We start from the raw sequence: 21,361 nt of genomic DNA on the forward strand, positions 1-21,361 counted from the left end.
TATGGGGCCTAGGGCTGCCATTTATGGGACCAGGCATTTATGGGGCCTAGGGCTGCCATTTATGGGACCAGCCAACCAGCCCCAAAAGCCCTATAAATAGGGGGCCTCCAGGCCCTCTTTCCTCATTCAGTTCTCCCAGCACTTCAGGCTCCTACAGCTCCTCCTCAGCCCCCTCTGAACAGCTTGACACTCAGCCCCAATGGCCCTCTGACCAGCCTCAGCCTTTGGCATCAGTTCAGCCCTCCGGGAAGGTGTTCACGCAGCACATCAGACGGGGAGTCGGGACAGCGAACGGAGTAAGGTTTGGGGTCTGTTTCAGCAGCTCTTTTCAGTTATCTCTTACAGTTTCACAGCTCATTCTCAGCTCTTTATTTCAGTCATCTCTCAGCTCTCATAGGATCTATCACTCCTAGCTTTCACTCTCTCACCCACGCAGTAACCCTGCATTCCGGTGGACAGCACAAGCCTCTTCCTTGCCTTGCAGAAGCATCCTACATCGTCAGTGTGGACAGCATCAAGGTCTCGGTATTGGTCGGCATTGCCTCTTAGGTCTTTGGGTCTGCTATACGTGTGCACAGTGAGCCCTTCAGAAGCGCGTTCCGTGCTCTCTCGAACAGTGTTCTTTGTATTTCTCAGTTCTCCAAGTATAAAGCAAAATCTCCCCTGATTGGGGGAGGGGACCCTCAGTGGGTACAGGGACCCAACTGGTTGTCGACTCTACTCTCTCTACCCTCATCTCCTTTCTCTCTCTATGGTAAACAACGCTAATTCCTCGCTAAAGGTTTAAAGAAGGTCTTGCTGTGAATTACACGATTGAATTACCATTGCATGTCACACTTGTAGGCTTCAATGGCTTTGTGGCTGATGAGAAATGAGGGGGGCAAGGGGCCTGCATACACATACGCCCTGCACAAAGGTTTAAAGAACGTCTCGCTGCGCATTACACGATCATTAACCGTTGCATGTTATACTTTAAGGCATGAGAAGATCGACTGGCAGGTCAGCAGGCCCCAAACCAACTGGAAAAGTCTGCCAGTTTGGGGGCCTTCCAGCTCCCTATATAAGGCCATAAGAGAGAGACTGAGATAAGCGTTAGAGAAAGAATGTAGCTGACACCAGCTTGGGCACTCCTTCAAAGAGCTCGGGAGACAACTCTGAGGATGACCCTTCGATACGGAGAGCTGACCCACAAATGCTTGAGAAGCAACCCAAATATCGACCAAGACAACGCTGCCCCACGGAAGATGTGAACCACCATGCAAGGCTATTGAGAGGCTTGTGCTGTCCCTGGGTATGCAGTGGAGCTGTGTGAGTATGAGAGCTGAAGGGAAGACGGAAATCTGAGCTACAGAGCTTGAGAGATCAATATGAAAGCTGGATGGAGCTCAAGAGAGCTGTGAAAGAACTGAGAAAAGAGCTGAAAACTGTAAAAGAAAGCGGCTGAAACAGGAACCCCAAACCTCAACTTTCAGCCGAGCTATGGTGCTGCGTGGACACCTTCCTAGATCACCCATAGGGACTGCTGAACTGATTGTTGGCTTGCAAGGGCCGTCTGGAAGAGCTGAGGGCTGCACTGGGCTGGAGAACTGAACTAATTGCTGTCTTGCAGGGGACGTCTGGAAGGGCTGAGGGCTGCACCGGGCTGGAGAACTGAAGGCTTTTGCTGGGGAGCTGGATGAGAAATGAAGGCAGCAGCCCCCCCTTATATAGGGGGCTGTGGGGCTGGAGGGCGTGAGCCAACCAGCCCAACCAGCCGGCAGCCCTTCCCCAGCCCATTCTCCCTTGATGGGGAGCTCACTTGGTCCAACCCTTTGGAGGCCCTTCTGGACTCCTAGGCTACTGAGACCTAGACCTATCTAGAACGCTCAGACACAAACACTAACCAACTATTCTCCGGTGGGTACTAGTGAACAAGGACTCAATTTTTGACTTGGCCTAAGGCTGAGAGACTGACCTACGTAGCTCGTGTCTAATTATCCCTGGACAAGCGCTTACAATGGGGTCACAGCATACGACCAAATATCCTATCATAGAAACTATTTGCACCTTGTCTATGAAGCCAGTTGTCACCTTGCACCCAAGTGCAAGGGTGCATGTGGCATTCCCTACTTACTTTGGTGGTAATTGCATGGCCTCCAATATCTGTGGAACTCTTGGCGTCTAGCCACATCGCTTCATGGATTCCTCAATCTCGAAACTTCATGCAAAATTCGCAGATCCGGTGTCCTAACCCATGCTTCCATATGTGGAGGAGAACCTGCTCCGGCTCAATGACTTCTGCCTGTAGATCACCTTGGATTGCGACTCATTAGAGATATCGCTGAGTGCTGTCCCAATATATGGCTTCAACCATGCCACATGAAAGACATTATGCATCATCCGACTTTCTCGTAACCATAGCTTCATAGAGACATCGTTGATCTTCTTAATCATGGGGAATGGTCCAAAACTTCTAAGGAATAACTTAGGGCATCGCTTGTCCACCTCTTTTAGCCTTTGCTTTATAATACTCAGACAAGCCCAATCACCCACTTTATAATTGACATCTCGTCGGGACTTATTAATTGCCGCGTGTATGTTGCTTGAGCTTTGGCGAGGCGATCTTTAACTGACTCCGTGATTTCGGCCATGGATTCTGTAGTTTTGTAGGCTTCGAGGGACGGTGATATCATCCTAGTGAGGAGTGAAGAGAACCTCCAACTGAAAGCCGCTTCATACAAGGTACGCCCAATACTTGAAGAATAGGTATCGTTCAATATGGTCTGCACTAATGCAAGGTACTACTCCCACTTGGACTGTGCATCATGACACTTAGTACATTAAAAGCCAATTGATTGTATACCTCTGATTGCCTGTCAGTTTGCAGATGAAATGCGCTGGACATTTGGAGCTTGGTGCCAAAGTTTTCAAACAGAGCCCTCCATAGATGTGAGGTGAATTTGGAATCTCTGTCCATGGTAATGGTTTGTGGCGATCCTCCAATCAGATACCAATACTTGATATATAAGCGGCCTACGTCTTCTGCATTGGCTATCTGCTTGCACGGAATAAGCATACAAAATTTACTAAAACAATCAACAATGGTTAGACATTGTGTATTTTGCGTACCTGCAGATGCGGGAAGGGGTCTCATAAAATCCATTGTCATATCCTGGAAAGGACCTTCGGAGATCAATAAGGACTGAAGCAATCTTGCCGCCTTCTAATGGGACACCTTTACCTTTTGGCATCTTTGCATATAGCTATATACATCCTTCCGCAGTTTAAGCCAAGAAAAATAGCACTCTACCTTCTCCAGTGTACTATTGATGCCGCGATGGTCACCTGTGAGGAAATCATGGGCGTCAAGTAGTAGAGCTTGCCACTTGTCTTTGAGCACATAAAGTCTTTGCTTATAGAATAACCATCCATCTTGCATTGAATAATGGCCAGGCGGAAGAGTTAAGGCAAACTGATATTGAGTGCCAAACTCTGAAGAGTCCACGTACTCTGTTTTCATAGAGTCAAGATCCTTCCCTTCAATCTCTGATACAGTGGCCTTTTCTATGGTGATTTTGTTGAGTTCCCTATAGTTGACACATAATTGTGCCATCTTATCCTTTTTCTGGACCAATAGAATTGGAGCCGCAAAAGGTGATGGGATAAACCCAACGTAATAGCTACATGCATTGCTGTTCTAACTCTGCCTCCATAGTCTTAGATAATCGGTAAGGAAACTTACTGGGAGGCGTTGAGTCTGGGACTAATTCAATCCAATGGTCCTTGAGTCCATGAGACGCCGAAGCTGTGGTGGAAGATCATCTTGGAGCATAATATCTTGGAACTCCTGGATAAGATCGCATGGCCTGCCCCAAAGGAGGAGTTGGCTGCACGGAATTGAGCTGATAGCGAACATACACCAATGCGCATATGGCACCTTTGCAAACAGCACGAGCTGCTTGGATGTGGGAGATCAGTGGGATGCCAGGAATGCTTCTATCCCTGTGGATGATGGCTGGCTCAAGTAGTCCTTCGAGAATGGTGAAGGAATCCTGCCGCCAATCGGACACAAGTGAAAATTCTCGGAACCACTGGATACCCTGTATCATGTCGCAACCTACAAGAGGTGTGAGGATGAAGTCACGCTGAAAAGAGGCCTTTTGAACTGAGAAATAAAATTTTTTGGCCTTGTGTGTGATTTGAGTCTATAGCCCGGGTGTGAACCCGTCCACCGCAAACTCAGGAGGCACTAAAGTGCACCCTATCTTTTTGGCAAGCTAAGGGGAGATAGCGTCTTCTGAACTCCCCATGTCAAATAAGACAACAAATCATTGTCCTTTAGCCATGCCAAAGGCTCTGATGAGGGCTTTATTTTGCTCGTCGAGCGTGCCCCCCTCCTTATCCTCTAAGGGTACGCCATTCAAAGCAAGTAGAACTACGTTCGTCATTGTGATAGGTGAAGCTGGGAGTGCCAAAAGAGTGGCAATGGTAGAAGTTGGCGCTATTGCAGCCTTCTCGGCCAACCAGTTGGAGCAATCGTCCTTTCCATGCCCAACAATGTGGTGGCAATGGAAACAACGATGCTCAGCACGGTACCGCTTCTGTTTGTCTGGCTGTAAGTATCCTCCCGTAATGTCTGCCTTAGCTTTTTCATTTAGAGACATCTTGGACTTAGACTCTTTTTTCTGGCCAGCTAATTGATGGTTGTCCTTCTTTTGAAAGCTATTGTCCTTTGGCTGAGGGCCTTTACCCGTTGGGGTTGTGGACTGCTGCGGGCCTTTAACTCCTGGTTGGCCCTGCTTAGGCTTTCCCTCATTCAGCATCATTTCCTAATTCTGGGTCGAAATTCCACACAGGGAATCAAATGTTCCAACCCCCTAATGAACTACTTGAGCTTGTTGGTGTCCAACATGCCTAATTGCTGGGCCAAGGTAATCACCTTATTACTATATATACCTAGATGATTCCATGAACATTCCCAAACTCATCCTCTAAAAACACAACATAGTGTAGTTTCAATCTCACGATAGTCACTCATAAGATTGAAAACCATAAACTCCATCACCCATAGCAGGAACTAGAAGGGATTAACCTTATTACTAAAGGTTAATACCAATAGACCATTTTGGGCTAGACAAGAAAACTCGTCTTCCAGATTCATCAAGTACTCAGGCGGCATAAACTGAGCTTTGAGGTCGGTCACACACGTACCCCACTTAAAACTTGTGACTTGAGTGGTCAGATTCGTATAAGTTTTAGACCAGTGCTGCCACTAGGCCCCCAGGTGGATTTTGTTTTGTTCGTCTTGAATACTACAAATTGATAAATAAACTGCAAAATGGCTGAGTGGTCGCACTTACGGTCATCTTTCGTGAAATTCGGAGTGGACTGGGGGAGTGGAGTATTCTTTAGTGTAGTCGAACCCGAGGAGGAAGTAGTGCTCATGCTAGCCTGCATAGTAGCTAACATCTATTTGTGCGGGAGCAACATGGCTTCCCCGTCCAGTCGGTGCTGCTTCTCGGCTTGGGCCATGTCGTCACGCCGAAGTGCTACCTCTTGTTTACGCTCCTCGTGCATCAGCAAGAGCAGTTTTTCAAATTCTAACAGTCCCATACCTTCTTCAAGTTTGTCCTCTATAGTTTCTTTTCTTCGAGCTAGTTCTGCGTTTCCTCCAGCTACTTGTCTTTTTCGCCCAACTACCATGAAGTTTCTTCAAGTTGGGCCAGAAGGCGTTTGTGTTTGGATGAAGGGAAGACGGGAATCTAAGCTACGGAACTTGAGAGATCTATATGAAAGCTGAGAAATAGCGAGCTAAAAAGAGCTGTGAAAAAACTGAGAAAAGAGCTGAAAACTGTAAAAGAAAGCTGCTGAGTGAGGAACCCCAAACCTCAACTCCAAGCCAGGCTATGGTGCTGCATCGACACCTTCCTGGATCACCCTTAGGGACTGCTGAACTGATTGTCGTCTTGCAGGGGACATCTGGAAGGGCTGAGGGCTGCACCGGGCTGGAAAACTGAAGGCTTTTGCAGGGGAACCGGATGAGAAATGAAGGCAGTAGCCCCCCCTTTATATAGGGCCCTATGGGGCTGGTAGGGAGTGAGCCAACCAGCCCAACCAGCCAACTGGCTGGTTGGCCGGCTGGTTGGGCTCACTTCCCAACCCCTTAGCTGCCTAGGGAGGGGCACAGGGAAGCCTTTAAAGGCAGCCCTTCCACAGCCCATTCTTCCTTGATGGGGAGCTCACTTGGTCCAGCCCTTTTGAGGCCCTTCTGGGCTCCTAACCTAGGCTAAGACCTAGACCTATCTAGAACCCTAAAACGGAAACACTAACCTACTGTTCTCCAATGGGTACTAGTGAACAAGGACTCAATTTTTGACTTGACCTAAGGCTGAGAGACTCCAATGTGTGGCCCAAGGCAGAAGTTTGGGCTGCTTGCATTGCGCCATGAGAAGCAATATACCTCAGATGAATATGACTCCTTTTCACAAATAATAGCCTAGCCAATACAAAGAATCAAATGATCAAATGCTAAATTGAGAGGGAGAACCATTACACAAGTAAACAACCGATGTTCACACTAAAAAACTAGCAGACATGTTTGATTTTGAAATTTTTTTTTAAGTTAACTCCACCCAAAAAAAAAGAAAGATCTTATGCATGTCGTTTCTAAGGTGTCTCAAGTGTCTAACCCTTACGATACCCATTTCTAACCAACCATGACATGGAATCTAATGCAAAGTCTTCACATTATCAACTACTTAATATTAAATAAGACAGTAAACCTGCCAAACTATTATTAAATAACCACCTAATTGACCCACAATATGCAGTATGAAGCTGTGCGACAGAAGAGCTTTAGCTGGATCACTAGAGCAGCACTAGGCACTGGATAGGCTGGAGTAGCCAATGCAGGATAAAATCCTCCATTCACACCACATAGTTTTGAAAGAATCCTTGTCCTGCAAACCTAATCCTATTAGACCCATGGAAGACGTAAAAAGCTCATAGCTCCAAAATCTTGTACTCTATTTCTACCGTTTGGTGGTAATAACCAAAGTAATTACATAAGTGTACCCACCTATTCGAGATCCAAATGGCAAACTTTGTTGAAAGGGATGTGCAAAGCATTTCTGCAATCAGAGGTCATTTTCCCCAATTTTGGAACAAGATGTCTTGCCAGGTGCAATAGACAGATGTGCCTAATTCTAACTAATTTTCTGCAATCCTGGGATTTCTCTACTTTTTCCTCTGCTGATGCTCAATTGGATCCAATGCATGTACTAAGCTTGGAGAAATTTCGAATTGGAGCGGAATCTGGGCCCAGAAGCTGAATTTTGAATTTTCAAGAAACTGCCGCTGTTTTGACAAGCCCAACTGAATCGCAATTTTGTATGGAGGGGTTGTGCTAAGTATTATTTCAATTAAATTTGACTTTCCCCAATTTAGGAACACATTCTCGTTCTACCATGCACAATCTTCAGATTCTTCAAATCCTGTTGATCTCCAGCAATTCTACAAATATACTATTCTATTTTCTGACTAAGCTCCACTGAATAAAGAAAATGTTCTAAGATTGGAGAAATTTTTTAATTTTGGATCAAAACATTGGGGATATTGAATTCTAGAGTTCTCTGTTTTTCCTGAAATGCCTTCAAAGAACCCTTTTATCAGGCTAGAAAGCAAGTACTGTTGGAATCAGACCCTAGGATGGAGAGAGAAGCCCTTGCTGACATTGGAAACTTTGGATTGGATTCAGTTGCAGCAGAGCAGGCCGAAGCTTCAACTCAAAGTTAAGAGCCTGAGGGAAATAGTCAGATTGTCATGCAAGCTATCCAACCAGATCAGTTGCAATCAAGCCAGAAGCAGCTAATTAGAGGTTGTTGGGCCCTATACTCCTTAGGGAATTGACTAATGAAATCAAGTTCAACAATCAGAGAATGGAGCAGAGGCTGCAAAGTGTATCTGCAACAATAATTAGAGGCTTTGATCATCCCAAACTGATGGCCACACAGAAAGAGTTAATAGATGGCTGGGAGAATATCTCAGACATTTCTGTTTTGAAACTCAGGGGGGTTTCACACCCGTCCGCAAGGGAGACCCCCAAATCGCTTGTCCGACAATTTATATTGATCAAAAGCCGCGCCTGCCCCAACCCCTTTCACAATAGGGCGGATAGTTAAGGCTAAATATTAAATACCACGATCTTCTCACACCAAGTATTGCTAGGGCAGTTGGTAAGGTTCTCTGCCTTTCTGACTGTGGGTCCCAGGTTCAATCCTTGACACAATTACTGATTGGTACGTCGACGGCGGACACTCCCTTGGGTGCTGCATAAAGGCAGCCGAAGTTTTTCTTAGTTTTCGGGTGAGACTTGGATTCCAAGTCACCTTTTTGCAGCGCGCGGTAGGACAAATGTGAGCGGTAGGACAAATGTGAAGTCACTTCCTCACGGGCGCAGCTTCTGATTGGGCGTCACCCTGTCTGTCCATTTTTGGGCAGATGGGTGTGAAACCGGCCTGCAGACAACTTGGGACAAGTGGCTTCATCTGGCTGAATTCTGCTATAATAGTACCAAACATAGCTTCATTAGGATAAGCCCATTTGAAGCTATGTATGGCTGTGAAGTTCATGTGCCTTCCACAATTGTTGATAGTGCAATGGCCGACCAACAAGCAAGGGATGATCTGGCCCACAGTAATGCAAGGATAGCATGAATAAGGCCCAAGCCCATATGAAACCATATGCAGATCAGAATCGAAGAGAACTCTGTTTCGAGAAGGGAGATTATGTGTTTCTCAGGCTCCACAAGTCCAAATATGCATCTCTGAAGGGAAACACCGATACTAAGCTTGCTCCTAGATATTATGGCTCTTACAAAGTGCTAGAGAGAGTTGGTGAAGTGGCTTACCAGATGGAACTGCCCCCATCTTCCAAATTCATAATGTATTCCATGTCTCGCTCTTGAAAAAGTACTTGGGTCTTTCTGAACAAACAATTGAGGAATTACCTCCAATGGATGATGAGGGACAGATTCAGTACATTCCAGAGAAAATCATTGGTTTCAAGAACCATGTACTCAGGAATAAATCCTATGTGGTAAACTACATCAAATGGAGGGGCCTCCCGGGATATGAATCCTCTTGGCAGCCCTCATCTATTGTGGCACTACCCATATTACTCAGCCAATGCACTAATCATAATTGTGCTTAGACATGATCCTTCTCACTGTTTTCCTCTATTGTTCCAGTGACTTCTCAGAATTTGAGGATAAATTCTTTTTTGGGTGGGGAGGACTGTAACAACTGGACGACTGGCTGACCAACATTGGCTAGGGGTGGCTCTAGCTTGCCCCCCTCTCTTCTCCTCCCTTTCCTTCCCCAAGAGCCCTGTCCTCCTCCTGGCTCTCCTCATTTGGGGGCCTTACAACCGGGGGGGACATTGATCTTCTAACACATATGCTAAACCTTGTTCAATCTCACCCAAATGACTATCTAGGTATTTTGCCAAGTCTAGAAATTATTTTTATTGCATTCGTGTCAGAGCTAGTTTCTTGTGCAGATCTCATGTGATTTTTTAATGAGGTGCTTAGATGCAGAGAGTTTGAGATTGCACAAGTGCATCTCCGGCATTCTCTGTTGTTTTTCATTTTCTTTTCACCTCTATTGACATCGAGTTCAAGATCACACTGGTGCAAGGGGGTTAGTTCAGTGGTTTTTTATTTGACTTCTACTTTGTACTTTGTACTCTAGGCTGCTAGGGTGATGCCACACGGCAGTTTAGGATATCAGCGCACTATTCTTTATTGGCTTTCCTCTCAGACCTAAGCGACCAAGCTCCCTGGCTACTCTTCTTCGTAGTCGTTTTTGAAGGCGAAGCCTAGCTACTGCACCTTTGACTCTGTTGTTATTATTTATCTTCAGAGGTGATGGAGCCAATTAAAACACTATACTTATGCTCCCGGACCCAAACTGAGGTCCCGAATGAATTGCGGCAATTGGTTTTGTTGGGTGTCTAATTGCTTCTGTATCTAACATTTGCTCCTGCAATCTCTAGGCAACATGGATCTATTTGTAGGGATGGTGGCTTCTTAACCTCTCGCCGTTAGAATTATTTTTTAAAAGTGATATCACTTTTCCCAAAGCAGCAGCCAACAAACAGAGAATCGAATGGACATACATGTGCATATCCCTTTCCAAAGGAAGCATTACGTACCTTACAAAGCAAAAGAACTCAAAACTACATAAGGAGACTTCACATACTTTTCATTCCCCTCAAAGGGCCGTCTTTGCTTGACTGAACCTCTATAGGAGGCTTCCTTTGCAGATTCACCACAGTGTTGCTATCTCCCAAAGGGTCACCCGTCGCCTTGCGCTTTGCCTTGCGGTTCACCAATGGTTCTACTTGATTTCTTTTTGCTTTTCTGCCCTCTGCAAGTGCGCCCAGCGCAACGTTTAAAGAAAGAGAGAAGATAGCGAATGCGATGTCTATAAATAACGGTAAGGCTTAGAACATGTACTTTTTTCCCCTAACGACGAAGACGGTTCTACTTCCTCTTCCTCATCTGCAGACCTTTGCTTCTTGTCCGGCTGAGTGTTCCCTACAGGAGATTCCTGCGCTCGACAGCTGTCGAAATGGCGAGTTTCTGCAAGTTTGACCATTTTGGTTTCCTTTCTTTTCTTCGATCTGCGTTTCAACAAAGCCTGAGGACTTGCTTCTATGTCCACAAGGCAAGTCTGAGGTGCTTGAGAAGCGTCAGCCTGTCTCTTGGCATCTTTTTTTCGCTTCTTCTTGAGCTTGAAGGCTTTGAGCTGAGCAGGCACAGCCATGGCCAACCTCCCACAAGACAGACTGTATGCCTGAGCTGCCTTAGAGCTTCGTGTGATAAATCCTAAACCCCTCTTAAACCCTCCAAGGACGAGATACGGTATTTAGTGAGCTTAACATAACTAGTTCTTTTAAGTTCTTTTAAGTTCTTTTAACCTTAAAATGGAAATTACATTCTTAAGTGGTCTTTAATAAAACTTTCGAGGTATTTTTTATACAAAATGGTTTATCTACCACCAGCAAAATGTGGGGGTTAAAGGTCATTGTGCCTTTACCCCGGTTATCTACAATACTCAAACACATATATAAATGAATGAAAAAGAAGATTAGGGTGTTCTGCACCCATTAAAAACTTGTGTGGCTCTTTGTTTCTCTCTCTCCCTCTTCCGTTTTGCTTCCGTTGAGAGCACTCTCAACTGGTATCAGAGCCCGGGTGATCTAGCTGAGCGTGCGTGAATGCCTGGAAGCTCAGCAGCTGTGTGGGAGGAAGGAGAAGCTCTGTCGGAAGCTTTGTGGGTAATTTTACTTGCATCCGAGTGCGCAGAGACCTAGAAGGAACCTTTGGAAAAGTCACTTTGGTTTTGCGAAGTGGTTTTGAGAGCCTGTTAAGTGTTTTCAAAGAAAAAGTCATTTTTTAAAAGCTTTTTCCTATTCTGTTCGATGACAGAGACTCCATATTGACTTGTAGAGGCAACCATTGCCTGCTTTTGGTGTCCATTTCACTTCAAGAGCTTGGAAACACCTTCATTCTTGAATTTAGGATCATTTCATTGGATTTCTGACTCACTGTGTTAGTTTTAACGTTTTTCTGCCCGGGTGTTGGAACTCAAGTTTGGAGCAACCATTTGTAGATCTATTAGTTCCGGTGGACTCAGGAGGTCCTAAAATTTCTATGTTGCTCATCATTCGCACTCCAGTGGAGTTTACAAACAATTCAGTTTCCAAAAACTTTTTTTAGTCCGTGTGTTGGACCTAGTGATTGGGACCACGGTTTCCAAAACCGTGTATCCCATTGCGTTTCGGATGTCTAAAGACCCCTACCTATCAGTTCTTGCACGATTTGGTGGAGCATTTTTAGAGTTATAGATCTCTTTGTATTTGATATCATCTCTCTGTTATGCATTTTTCATTCTAAGGTTTTGAAACCTTAGATTTATGCCATATGGCTGTGGATAAGTGTTGACTCCCACTTCTCACTCATCGGTTGGGATTTTGGAGTTCCAGCAAAAGAGAGAGATTTGTAGATTGTCTTGCTGAGTCCGATTATACAATGGCGCCCATGTTTTGAGGCATCTCAGGTTCTATTTTCAGTAGCGATCATTGCAGTGGGACCTTTATTTCTTGAGCATACCTTATGCAGATCACTCTGGTTGCAGTTTGAGCCATGTGCGCTCATTCATGGTGGGCATCGGGTTGTAGTGGATGATTTATAGGCCATTTGGATGCATTGTGATCCATATTGGATGCACTGATAGGCCCAGATTGCCTTGTGGGATGCTATTTTTAATGGATGCTTTGCACATGGATGCTATTTTATGCTGAGGGACAGCTTTGACACATTGCAGTTGATGCACTGATAGTGTTATGCTCTCTTGGATGAAATATTGTTGATGCATATGCCCATGGACGGTGTTTATGCTTGAGCCATTTAGCACTTATTGGCATTTTGGATTGCCATTGCAGTTGGCATTTTCTTTTGGGCCAGATTTGCTCATATGGATGCATAGTACATGCACATGAGTCAGCTGTATCTTTTGATGCTTTGCGCTTTGAGTTTTGGTGATATTTCACTCTATTGTGGCATACACATTTGGGTGCACCTGGCATTTGGTGTGATTCTCTCTTGCAGGCACTAGCATTTGGGATTTTGCTTTATTTGCATCATGGCATCCTCTTCCATGTCTGAAGAGGAATTTTTCAGCATTAAAAAGTTTGATGGGACAAACTTTTCTTTGTGAAAAGAACAGATAAGGGATGTGCTTATTCAAAAGAAGCAGATAAAACCCTTGCAAGGGATTGCAGTTAAGCCTGCAACTATGTCCACAAATGAATGGAATGAGTTGGATGCATTGGCAAAGTCTACCATTAGACTTCATCTTGGGGAGACAGTTTATTTCACAGTAGTCACTGAAAAGACTACGGAAGCTTTATGGAAAAAGTTGTGTGCTACATATGAGAAAGAGACTGCCTCAAACAAAGTCTATCTCATGAAGAGATTGTTTGAGCTGCACATGAAGGAGGGAGTATCCGTAGCTTTGCATTTGAATGAATTTCATATCATTTTCAATCAGCTTCAAGATCAAAGGCTGAATTTCGATGCAGAAATGAGGGCAATATTTCTCTTATGCTCATTACCATCCTCATGGGATACTTTCCATACTGCTATTAGTAACTCTGCACCTGGTGGAGTATTGAACTTTGATGATGTGGTTGGTAGCTTGTTGGCCAAGGAGATTAGATGGAAGTCAATGGAAGGCAACAAGCAGGATCCAACCTTAAATGTGCAAAGGGGCAGATCACAGTCCAAGGGGAAGTTTCAAGAAAGAGGGAAGTCCCGTAGCAAGTCTAGGGCACGGAACATTGAGTGTCATTATTGTCGCAAGAAGGGCCACATGAAAAAGGATTGCTATAAGCTTAAAAGAGAGCATTGCTACAAGCTTAAAAGAGAGCAAAAGGATAAGAAAAAGAATGCAAATTGGGGTGCAAATCAGAGGAAAGAGAGTCCAAGGGAGGACAAAGGAAAAGTGAAGATCGAGGAGATCAATGCAATCACACATGATAGTGACAATGACATTCTCTTCATGTCTAACTTATCTGCATAGTTGCTTACCACTTCAGATGATGCATATTCCCAGGATTGGATTTTGGATTCTGGTGCTTCATTCCATGTTACTCCCCATAGGGAATGGTTCTCCACTTATGACAGTGGAAAGACAGGTTGTGTGCATCTTGGAAATGACTATGCATGTGACATAGTGGGAGTACGTGACATAAAGTTTTCTTTTGCAAATGGGTCTGCATTTATTTTGAAAAATGTGAGACATGTGCCTAAGTTGATCAAGAGTCTCATTTCAACAGGTCAGCTAGATGATGCTGGTTTTCAAACCACCTTTGGTTCTGGGAGTTGAAAAATTCAGCAGGGCTCTATGCTTTTGGCCAGGGGTGCCACGTGTGGGACTTTGTATCCCTTACATGTATCAGGGGTGTTTGATCATGTTGTTGCAATAATCGAGTAGCCAAGCACTTCTTTATGGCATTGCCAGTTGGGCCATATGAGCTAAAATGGGATGAAACTCTTATGTCATTTGGGTTATGTCCTGCATTTGAGTTTCTCTGATTTTGAATTTTGTGAGCACTGTCTCTATGGGAAGCATACTAAATCAGCCCATAAAAGAAGGGGAAAGAAAGAGTTTAAAAAGCTTGATTTGGTGCATTCAGACGTATGTGGTCCCCTGCCTACACGGTCATTAGGTGGGGCTGAATACTATGTGACATTCATTGATGATGCAACTAGGAAAGTGTGGGCTTATGCTATAGCTCGGAAAAGTGATGTGTTCCAGGTATTTCAGAAATGGCTGGCCTTGGTTGAGAATCAGTCAGGTAGAACGCTTTAATGCCTACGGACTGACAATGGTGGAGAGTATCTCTCTCATGACTTTCAGCATTTCTATGATACACGTGGGATTAAGAGGGAGCTCACATCCCCTCGTACTCCAAAGCAAAATCTAGTTACAAAAAAGATGAACTGTACCATTCAAGAAAGGTTGCAATGCATGCTTTCCAATGCAAGTCTTTCTGGTGGTTTTTGGGCTGAGGCAATGAAGACTGCAATGCACGTGATCAATAGATCACCTAGTAAGAGTTTGGATGGTGGTATTCCTGAAGAGGCATGAAGTGGCAAGAAGCCCTCTTACTCTCATTTGCATATATTTGGGTGTGAGGCATATGCACATGTGTCAAGAGAGCTTCGAAAGAAGCTAGATCCTAAGTCTAGGAAATGCATCTTTCTAGGTTATGGTGAAAGTGGAGAGATGGGCTATCGTCTCTGGGATCCAGAAGCAAAGAAGATCATACGCAGCCATGATGTAGCCTTCAATGAGAAGAAGATGCATAAGGCACCCATGAGGGATGTGGAAATGAGGAGAATCACTTTCCAGGATGTGAATCCACTTGCATATGTTGATAGACAGCAAGCTGTCCATGCACCAAATGTACAAGAAATGGTACCACCAAGTACTCCCACAGGTATATAATCAAGGGTAGATGATGGATCATCTATTGGTGGAAATGATGATCCAAATGTGGCTGATATGCAGGTGGGATAGCAAGCTGAAATGCCCTTGAGAAGATCATCTAGAGTGTCTAGACCGCCTGATAGGTTTGTTCAAGGGGTAGACTATGTGATGCTTATTGATTGTGGGGAGCCTTCTTGCTACAGAGAGGCTATGATGCGTGAGGATCAACGCAAGTAGGAGTATGCTATGCAATCAGAGATGAGTTCACTTATGAAGAATAAGACTTGGGACTTGTTTTCTTCGCCACATGGAAAGAAAGCATTGCCATGTAAATGGGTCTACAAGATGAAGGTCACAAGTGATGATGTGCCTAGGTACAAGGCCCGTTTGGTCACTAAAGGGTTCAAGCAAGAGAAGGGTGTGGACTTTGATGAGATATTCTCTCTGGTTGTGAAGATGAGCACACTTAGATGCATGCTTGGACTAGTGGCAGTAGAGAATATGGAGCTTATGCAAATGGATGTCAAGACAGCTTTCTTGCATGGGGATCTGCATGAGGAAATTTACATGGTGCAACCAGAAGGCTTTGAAGAAAAGGGCAAAGAGCATTTAGTTTGCAAGCTGAAGAAGAGTCTCTATGGTCTTAAGCAAGCGCCTAGAGAATGGTATCAGAAGTTTGATGCTTTCATTCGGTCCTAGGGTTGAGTGAAATTGATCACTGCCTCTACACTAAAGGGGCTAAGGATAATAGCCTGATACTCCTGGCATTATATGTGGATGATATGCTATTGGCTAGCAAGAATACTTATGAGCTAGATGCATTAAAGGCCAAGTTGCATGAGGCCTTTGATATGAAGGATTTGGGACTTGCAAGTCATATTCTTGGTATGCGCATCATGCGTGATCGGAGTAGGAAACTCCTTTGGCTTTCACAGAGGGAGTATGTTACAAAAGTATTGCAACATTTCAATATGGAGGAGGGGAAGGCAGTGAGTACTCCATTGCCTACATATGTGAAATTGAGTCATACAGATAGTCCCAAATCAGATGAGGAGAGGGCCATGATGGCCAAGGTTCCTTATGCATCAGCGGTTGGGAGTCTTATGTATAGTCTTATGTATGCTATGATAGCTACTAGACCAGACATTGCATTTGCAGTGGGAGTTGTTAGCCGGTATATGGCTAATTCAGGAAACAGGCATTGGGAGGCAGTTAAGTACATCATGAGGTACATGAAGAGTACCAAGGAGATGTGCATCTGCTTTGGTAGAGGAGACATGCGTGTACTTGAGTACACAGATTCAGACTATGCAGGGCATGTGGATAGTAGGAGATCCACTTCTGGTTATGTGTTCACCTTTGTAGGTGGTGCAATGTCGTGGATGTCTCGCGCATAGAAGTGCGTTGCTTTGTCTACCATAGAGGCTGAGTATGTTGCAGCCGCACAGGGTTGCAAGGAGGCTATATGGCTTGATCGGCTAGTGGGAGATTTGGGGATTCATACAGGTGTGCCGACATTGCATAGTGATTCCATGAGTGCTATTTACCTAGCACGGAATCCGGTCTTTCATGCAAAGACCAAATACATTGAGGTCAGGTACCATTTCATCAGGGAGGTACTTGAGGACAAGCGCATAGATCTTGTCAAGGTTCATACAGATGATAACCCTGTAGATATGCTGACGAGGAGTCTACCTAGTCAGTGGTTTGAGTATTGTCATGTATTGATGGGCATTGGATAGTATGCTCACTGGTTGTTCTCCCTTAAAGGCACATTGTCCTTTAAGCGGGAGGTTGTGGGGGTTAAAGGTCACTGTGCCTTTACCTCGGTTATGTACAATACTCAAACACATATATAAATGAATGAAAAAGAAGATTAGGGTGTTCTGCACCCACAAAAAACATCCCATTTGCCTACACTATAAGCACTGCCATGGAAAGCCTAGAAATCTCAACACACTGTCTAAACTTGCCACCATCTAGTGTCTCTAAAAAGATCTCTGAAAGAGTCTTTGGGCTCTCCACAATCAATCTGAGTTTGGGACTCCATCATTTGCAACGCAGGCATGGCCGTTTGTGGTGGTAGCTCAACACCATGATGAAGGCTCTACCAATGGAGTGGAGAATGGACCTGTACTTTTTGGGGAGCCCCAAGAACCTAATCATGACTAGAAAGTGAGGTGTATGATAGTTTAGCTCCATATCATCAACCATGAAACCATGGTACCAAGGGATAAAGTAAATAAGGCACGGGCCCAAAAGCTATTGGTCTCGCTCCACCAGAGCCTATGTGGTATCAACAAACAAATGGAGAAGGAAAAACCCTTTGCCATAGATGGTAAACTCTTGTATGTGACCAATGCTAAGCGCGCCCACAACCAATCATGTACCTGGCTCCTGGTGGGCATGAAGCCAACTATCCTACGTGCTAATGCCCGATCCTAAAGTGATTGTATGGCTTTCTTCACCTGGTGTTTATCCTCCAGAGAGACAAGAAACTTGATAGCTTGGGGAGTTGAGGTCATTACCATGTGAGCCTCTCGAGCTAGACCAATGGTTTCCATCAAGATTCATTCTTCAGAAGAAAGTCACAACTTCCTGCACTATGAAATGAGGAAGAATGGAGAAAATATTGTATGTGGAGCTTGATCTTTTTTAAGAGGTTGTTTTTAGCCATGCTTTAGACCCATGCATGTTTATACCCACTCTACGAAGGGGGGGTGTAGAGGGGCACAATGCCCCCCCTACTACTATCACCGAGGGTTCCAAGGGAGGACGGTGATAGCTATTATGAACGAGGTCGTTGCTTCACCCGTCAAGGTCACCCCTACTGCAGCTGATGACATCTCCACCCTTGCACAAGACATTGCAAACTCGGATAGGGTGTTGACACAGAATTGGTCAAGGGCAGAGGATTGCCTTGCTTGACGCGCAGAATCTGGTGTTGGCTCATATGAACTCCGGTGCCCTCATGAGGTGATCATAGAAAGCTAGCTAAATGGGAGACCTGATCTAAACTCCATTGGAGTGCGAGAACCGTTGGAATTGCATTTGGAAGCCATTCAAGGCAATTTCGGACTACGAGAGATCGATTCCATCTAGCCATGACTTGTACTGGGCTGTGAAGGATGATAAGGTTGTCTCCCCTGGTCTTCTAGGATCCTTTGACAAGGAGCTTTTCAAGGCTATGGAGGCACGCTTTGGCAGCCAACGGGCTATCACTCCTGGCGACATTTTAATTAATACAGCAGCTGAGTTCATAGGTTGCAATTTTGTCTTTTCTTTCCTAAAGTTTGAGTGTGCCTTCGTTCGAACTTTGCAGCAGACAATCTTTCTCACAGGTTTGCTTGTCCCATCCCTTTTGAATGCAGCACCTTGTGATGAGCAACCTACCCACGAGCCATCTGTAGAACAATCGAGATCTTCTGTGGTGCTTGAGAGTGACGATGACGATGACATTGATGCGGTTTCTGTGGCATAACACACCTCTGGGAGACATCGCCGCAAGCAAGGTCGCCTGTCCATTGTAAAAAAGGAGTTCTAGGAGACTTCTCGACAGCTCATTGAATGCTTTGCTAGCATGGATGGAGCGCGGGCTGCAATGGAGAAGGAGAGGCTAGTCCATGATAAAGATCTCGTCGAAATTTCAAGGGAGGAGTTCTTAGAGAGTGTGCGTTTCCATCGTGATCGTATAGCCATAGAGTGTGAGAGCAATGCTGTGTTGTTTGAGATTGCCTCTGCCATAAAACACCTTTGCAGCCACTAGTGGTAGGATGTGCCTTTCAAGTTATGTTGCAAAATTGTGATGCTCATCTATGATGTGAAGTTGGAGACTTGTGTTGCTATGTTGAAGACTTTTGCAGAAGTTTAATGTAATGGTTATTACTTAAGGAGACACGTTGGAACCTTTCAATGTTGACACCTATGATTATGCAATGATACTCGCTTTTGCCACTACTCCTACAATTGATATGTTAGTGAATTTTGAAGCACTGTGGGAGTCTTTTTTTAAAATGTTGGAGACTTCGTTGTAATGTTTAAACCTTTGTCATAATGTTGTTGCACACTTTTGGAAAGATTTTTGGGTCATGTTGGTGGACGCATAAGCTAAGCGGTTGCTTACTTTTTTGTAATTATTCTTCTCACATGGGAATGAAATCCTTTGTTGGCTGCCCAATCCTCTGCAATCTTAGATTTAGAATGCATATGTAGGGGTATTTGATGTCCTTTTGTCCAAATGACTAGCATATGAGACTATACTGTTTTCCATGCTTCAGAAATAAGACTTTTGTTTTAGGTCAGAGACTTTTCAGATGCTTATTTGTTGCTACCTCTCTTGCAATGTCATGGGTCAATGTACATGTGAGGTTTGGGGGACATAGAAGGATCATAGATAGAGACTTCTACTTAATGTTGGGTGTGCATGTGTTTCCTCAAATAGGTATCCATGTTTGCTCTTTCCAAATGGTAGGAGGAAAACATAACAAAATACACATGATGCCAATACTTTCTCATTCACTTTTCGTAAACACAAGCAAGACTTGCAATGAAAGGTACTGCGCATGATGCATCCTCCTGATCTCATGTGCATCCTCCTGATCTGCATTACTTTTCAACAAGTGTTTATCACCAAACTATGTTTGTCACCACAAGTAGCCATTTATGCAAAACATATCTTTTCATTGATTTTATTACAATACATATGTCGTACTTTGTATAGAATGAATAGGAGAATGCATGCAAGTTTGATGCTACATTTTGTTGGGTCTATGCATGAACTTACCAAATGATCCTGCCATGGTGGTAGCATGCATGGAAGAGATACATGAACTCCTCAAATGATCCACTATGGTAGGTCTTTACAAGGAAAATTAGGGGCATTGACTCATTGACATGAAGGGTGAACAAATGATGCCACTACGGTTGCCGCATGCAAGTTTAGGATACATGAACTTATCAAATGATCCCATAATTTGGTGGGTGTATGGGTGAGATGAACTTGTCAAATGATCCCACAATTTGGTGGGTGTATGGGTGAGATGAACTTATCAAATGATCCCACAATTTGGTGGGTGTATGGGTGAGATGAACTTATCAAATGATCCCACAATTTGGTGAGTGTTTGGGTGTGATAAACTTATCAAATGATCCCACAATTGGTGGGTGTATGGGTGAGATGAACTTATGAAATGATCCCACATTTTGATGGGTGTATAGGTAAGATGATCCCATGTTTCAGGTCAACCCACATTTGGGTTACTGCAAGGAATAATTACATTTGGGGTTAGTGCAAGGAATTGGTGACATGAAGGTGAACGAATGATGCCACTATGGTTGCCGCATTCAAGTTTAGGATACATGAACTTATCAAGTGATCCCACAATTTGTTGGGTGTATGGGTGAGATGAACTTATCAAATGATCCCACAACTTAGTGGGTGTATGGGTGAGATGAACTTATCAAATGATCCCACAATTTGGTGGGTGTATAGGTGAGATGAACTTATCAAATGATCCCACATTTTGATGGGTGCAAGGGTAAGATGATCCCACGTTTCAAGTCATCCCACATTTGGGTTTAGTGCAAGTAATAGTTACATGAAATTATCAAATGCGGTCACATACTTATAGATGTCATGACCTTCTTTGCACTTTCTCATACTTATGCACATTGAATAATAAGATGAATAAAAATGCACACTTGCACTAGCATGAAGTGAACAAATGAAAATGAAAAGGAACAATGGAAGTTGAGTTCATATTACTAACATGAAAAGTAGTTCATGACACCAACATGAGGTGCCTCAAGGAGAGCTCGAGAGTACATGAAGCCACAAAACACCACAATGGCAATGCAAAAGTGTGGCTATGCCACATAATTAGCCAAAGCCTCTCTCCGAGCTGTAGCAGTAGCACCACGAGGTTGTTGCTGCATAGGGGCCAAAGATGGTTGCTCAACCTATGTGGGAGGATTATCTCCATTATCCTCGCCATCCATGTCCTCATCTCCGTTGAGTAGCATGTTGTACAAAATGCAACAAGCGACCATACTCTTTACCACAAGCCTTCGCTTCGGATTCAGGATCTTCTTGTTGAGGTATTGCCACTTCATCTTTAGGCATCCAAAGGCTCGCTCCACTAGTCTGCAGCCATACAAACGGCACAGCAACCGAGATCCACAGCCGCCGGACTCCAACAATGCAATACGACCTCACAGCTTAAGGTGGTTCTCCCAATCGACAGCAGCGATAGCGTAGCCTTGGCCACGCTCTAGCCAACAGTCCCGCCACAAGCTCTGCTCCATACGTAACTGGTCCGTTTATA

General features: G+C 44.4%; 1 protein-coding gene and 1 long non-coding RNA gene across 2 annotated transcripts in view; one reads left to right on the forward strand and one right to left on the reverse strand.

The window, feature by feature from the left end:
* LOC147880749 (ribosomal RNA-processing 7 protein) overlaps positions 1 to 10,865 on the reverse strand; it is a 78,634-nt gene extending 67,769 nt beyond the window's left edge. Inside the window, exons 1-2 of the mRNA XM_087371135.1 lie at positions 10,496 to 10,865; positions 10,239 to 10,406 (exon numbers count right to left, since the gene is read on the reverse strand). Coding sequence (XP_087227261.1) covers positions 10,239 to 10,406; positions 10,496 to 10,805 — 478 coding nt within the window. The 5' untranslated portion in view covers positions 10,806 to 10,865. The remainder of the gene's footprint in view (positions 1 to 10,238; positions 10,407 to 10,495) is intronic.
* Positions 10,866 to 17,785: 6,920 nt separating this feature from the next.
* LOC147880750 (uncharacterized) lies at positions 17,786 to 18,926 on the forward strand. Its single transcript, XR_015540606.1, has 2 exons — positions 17,786 to 18,301; positions 18,410 to 18,926. It is a non-coding gene; the product is annotated as an uncharacterized LOC147880750 (long non-coding RNA).
* Positions 18,927 to 21,361: the final 2,435 nt, after the last annotated feature.

The sequence above is a fragment of the Dipteris shenzhenensis genome, chromosome 32, assembly GCF_047967505.1.
Source record: "Dipteris shenzhenensis isolate YYH24624 ecotype China chromosome 32, Dip_SZ_1.0, whole genome shotgun sequence".
Lineage (NCBI taxonomy): Eukaryota > Viridiplantae > Streptophyta > Polypodiopsida > Gleicheniales > Dipteridaceae > Dipteris > Dipteris shenzhenensis.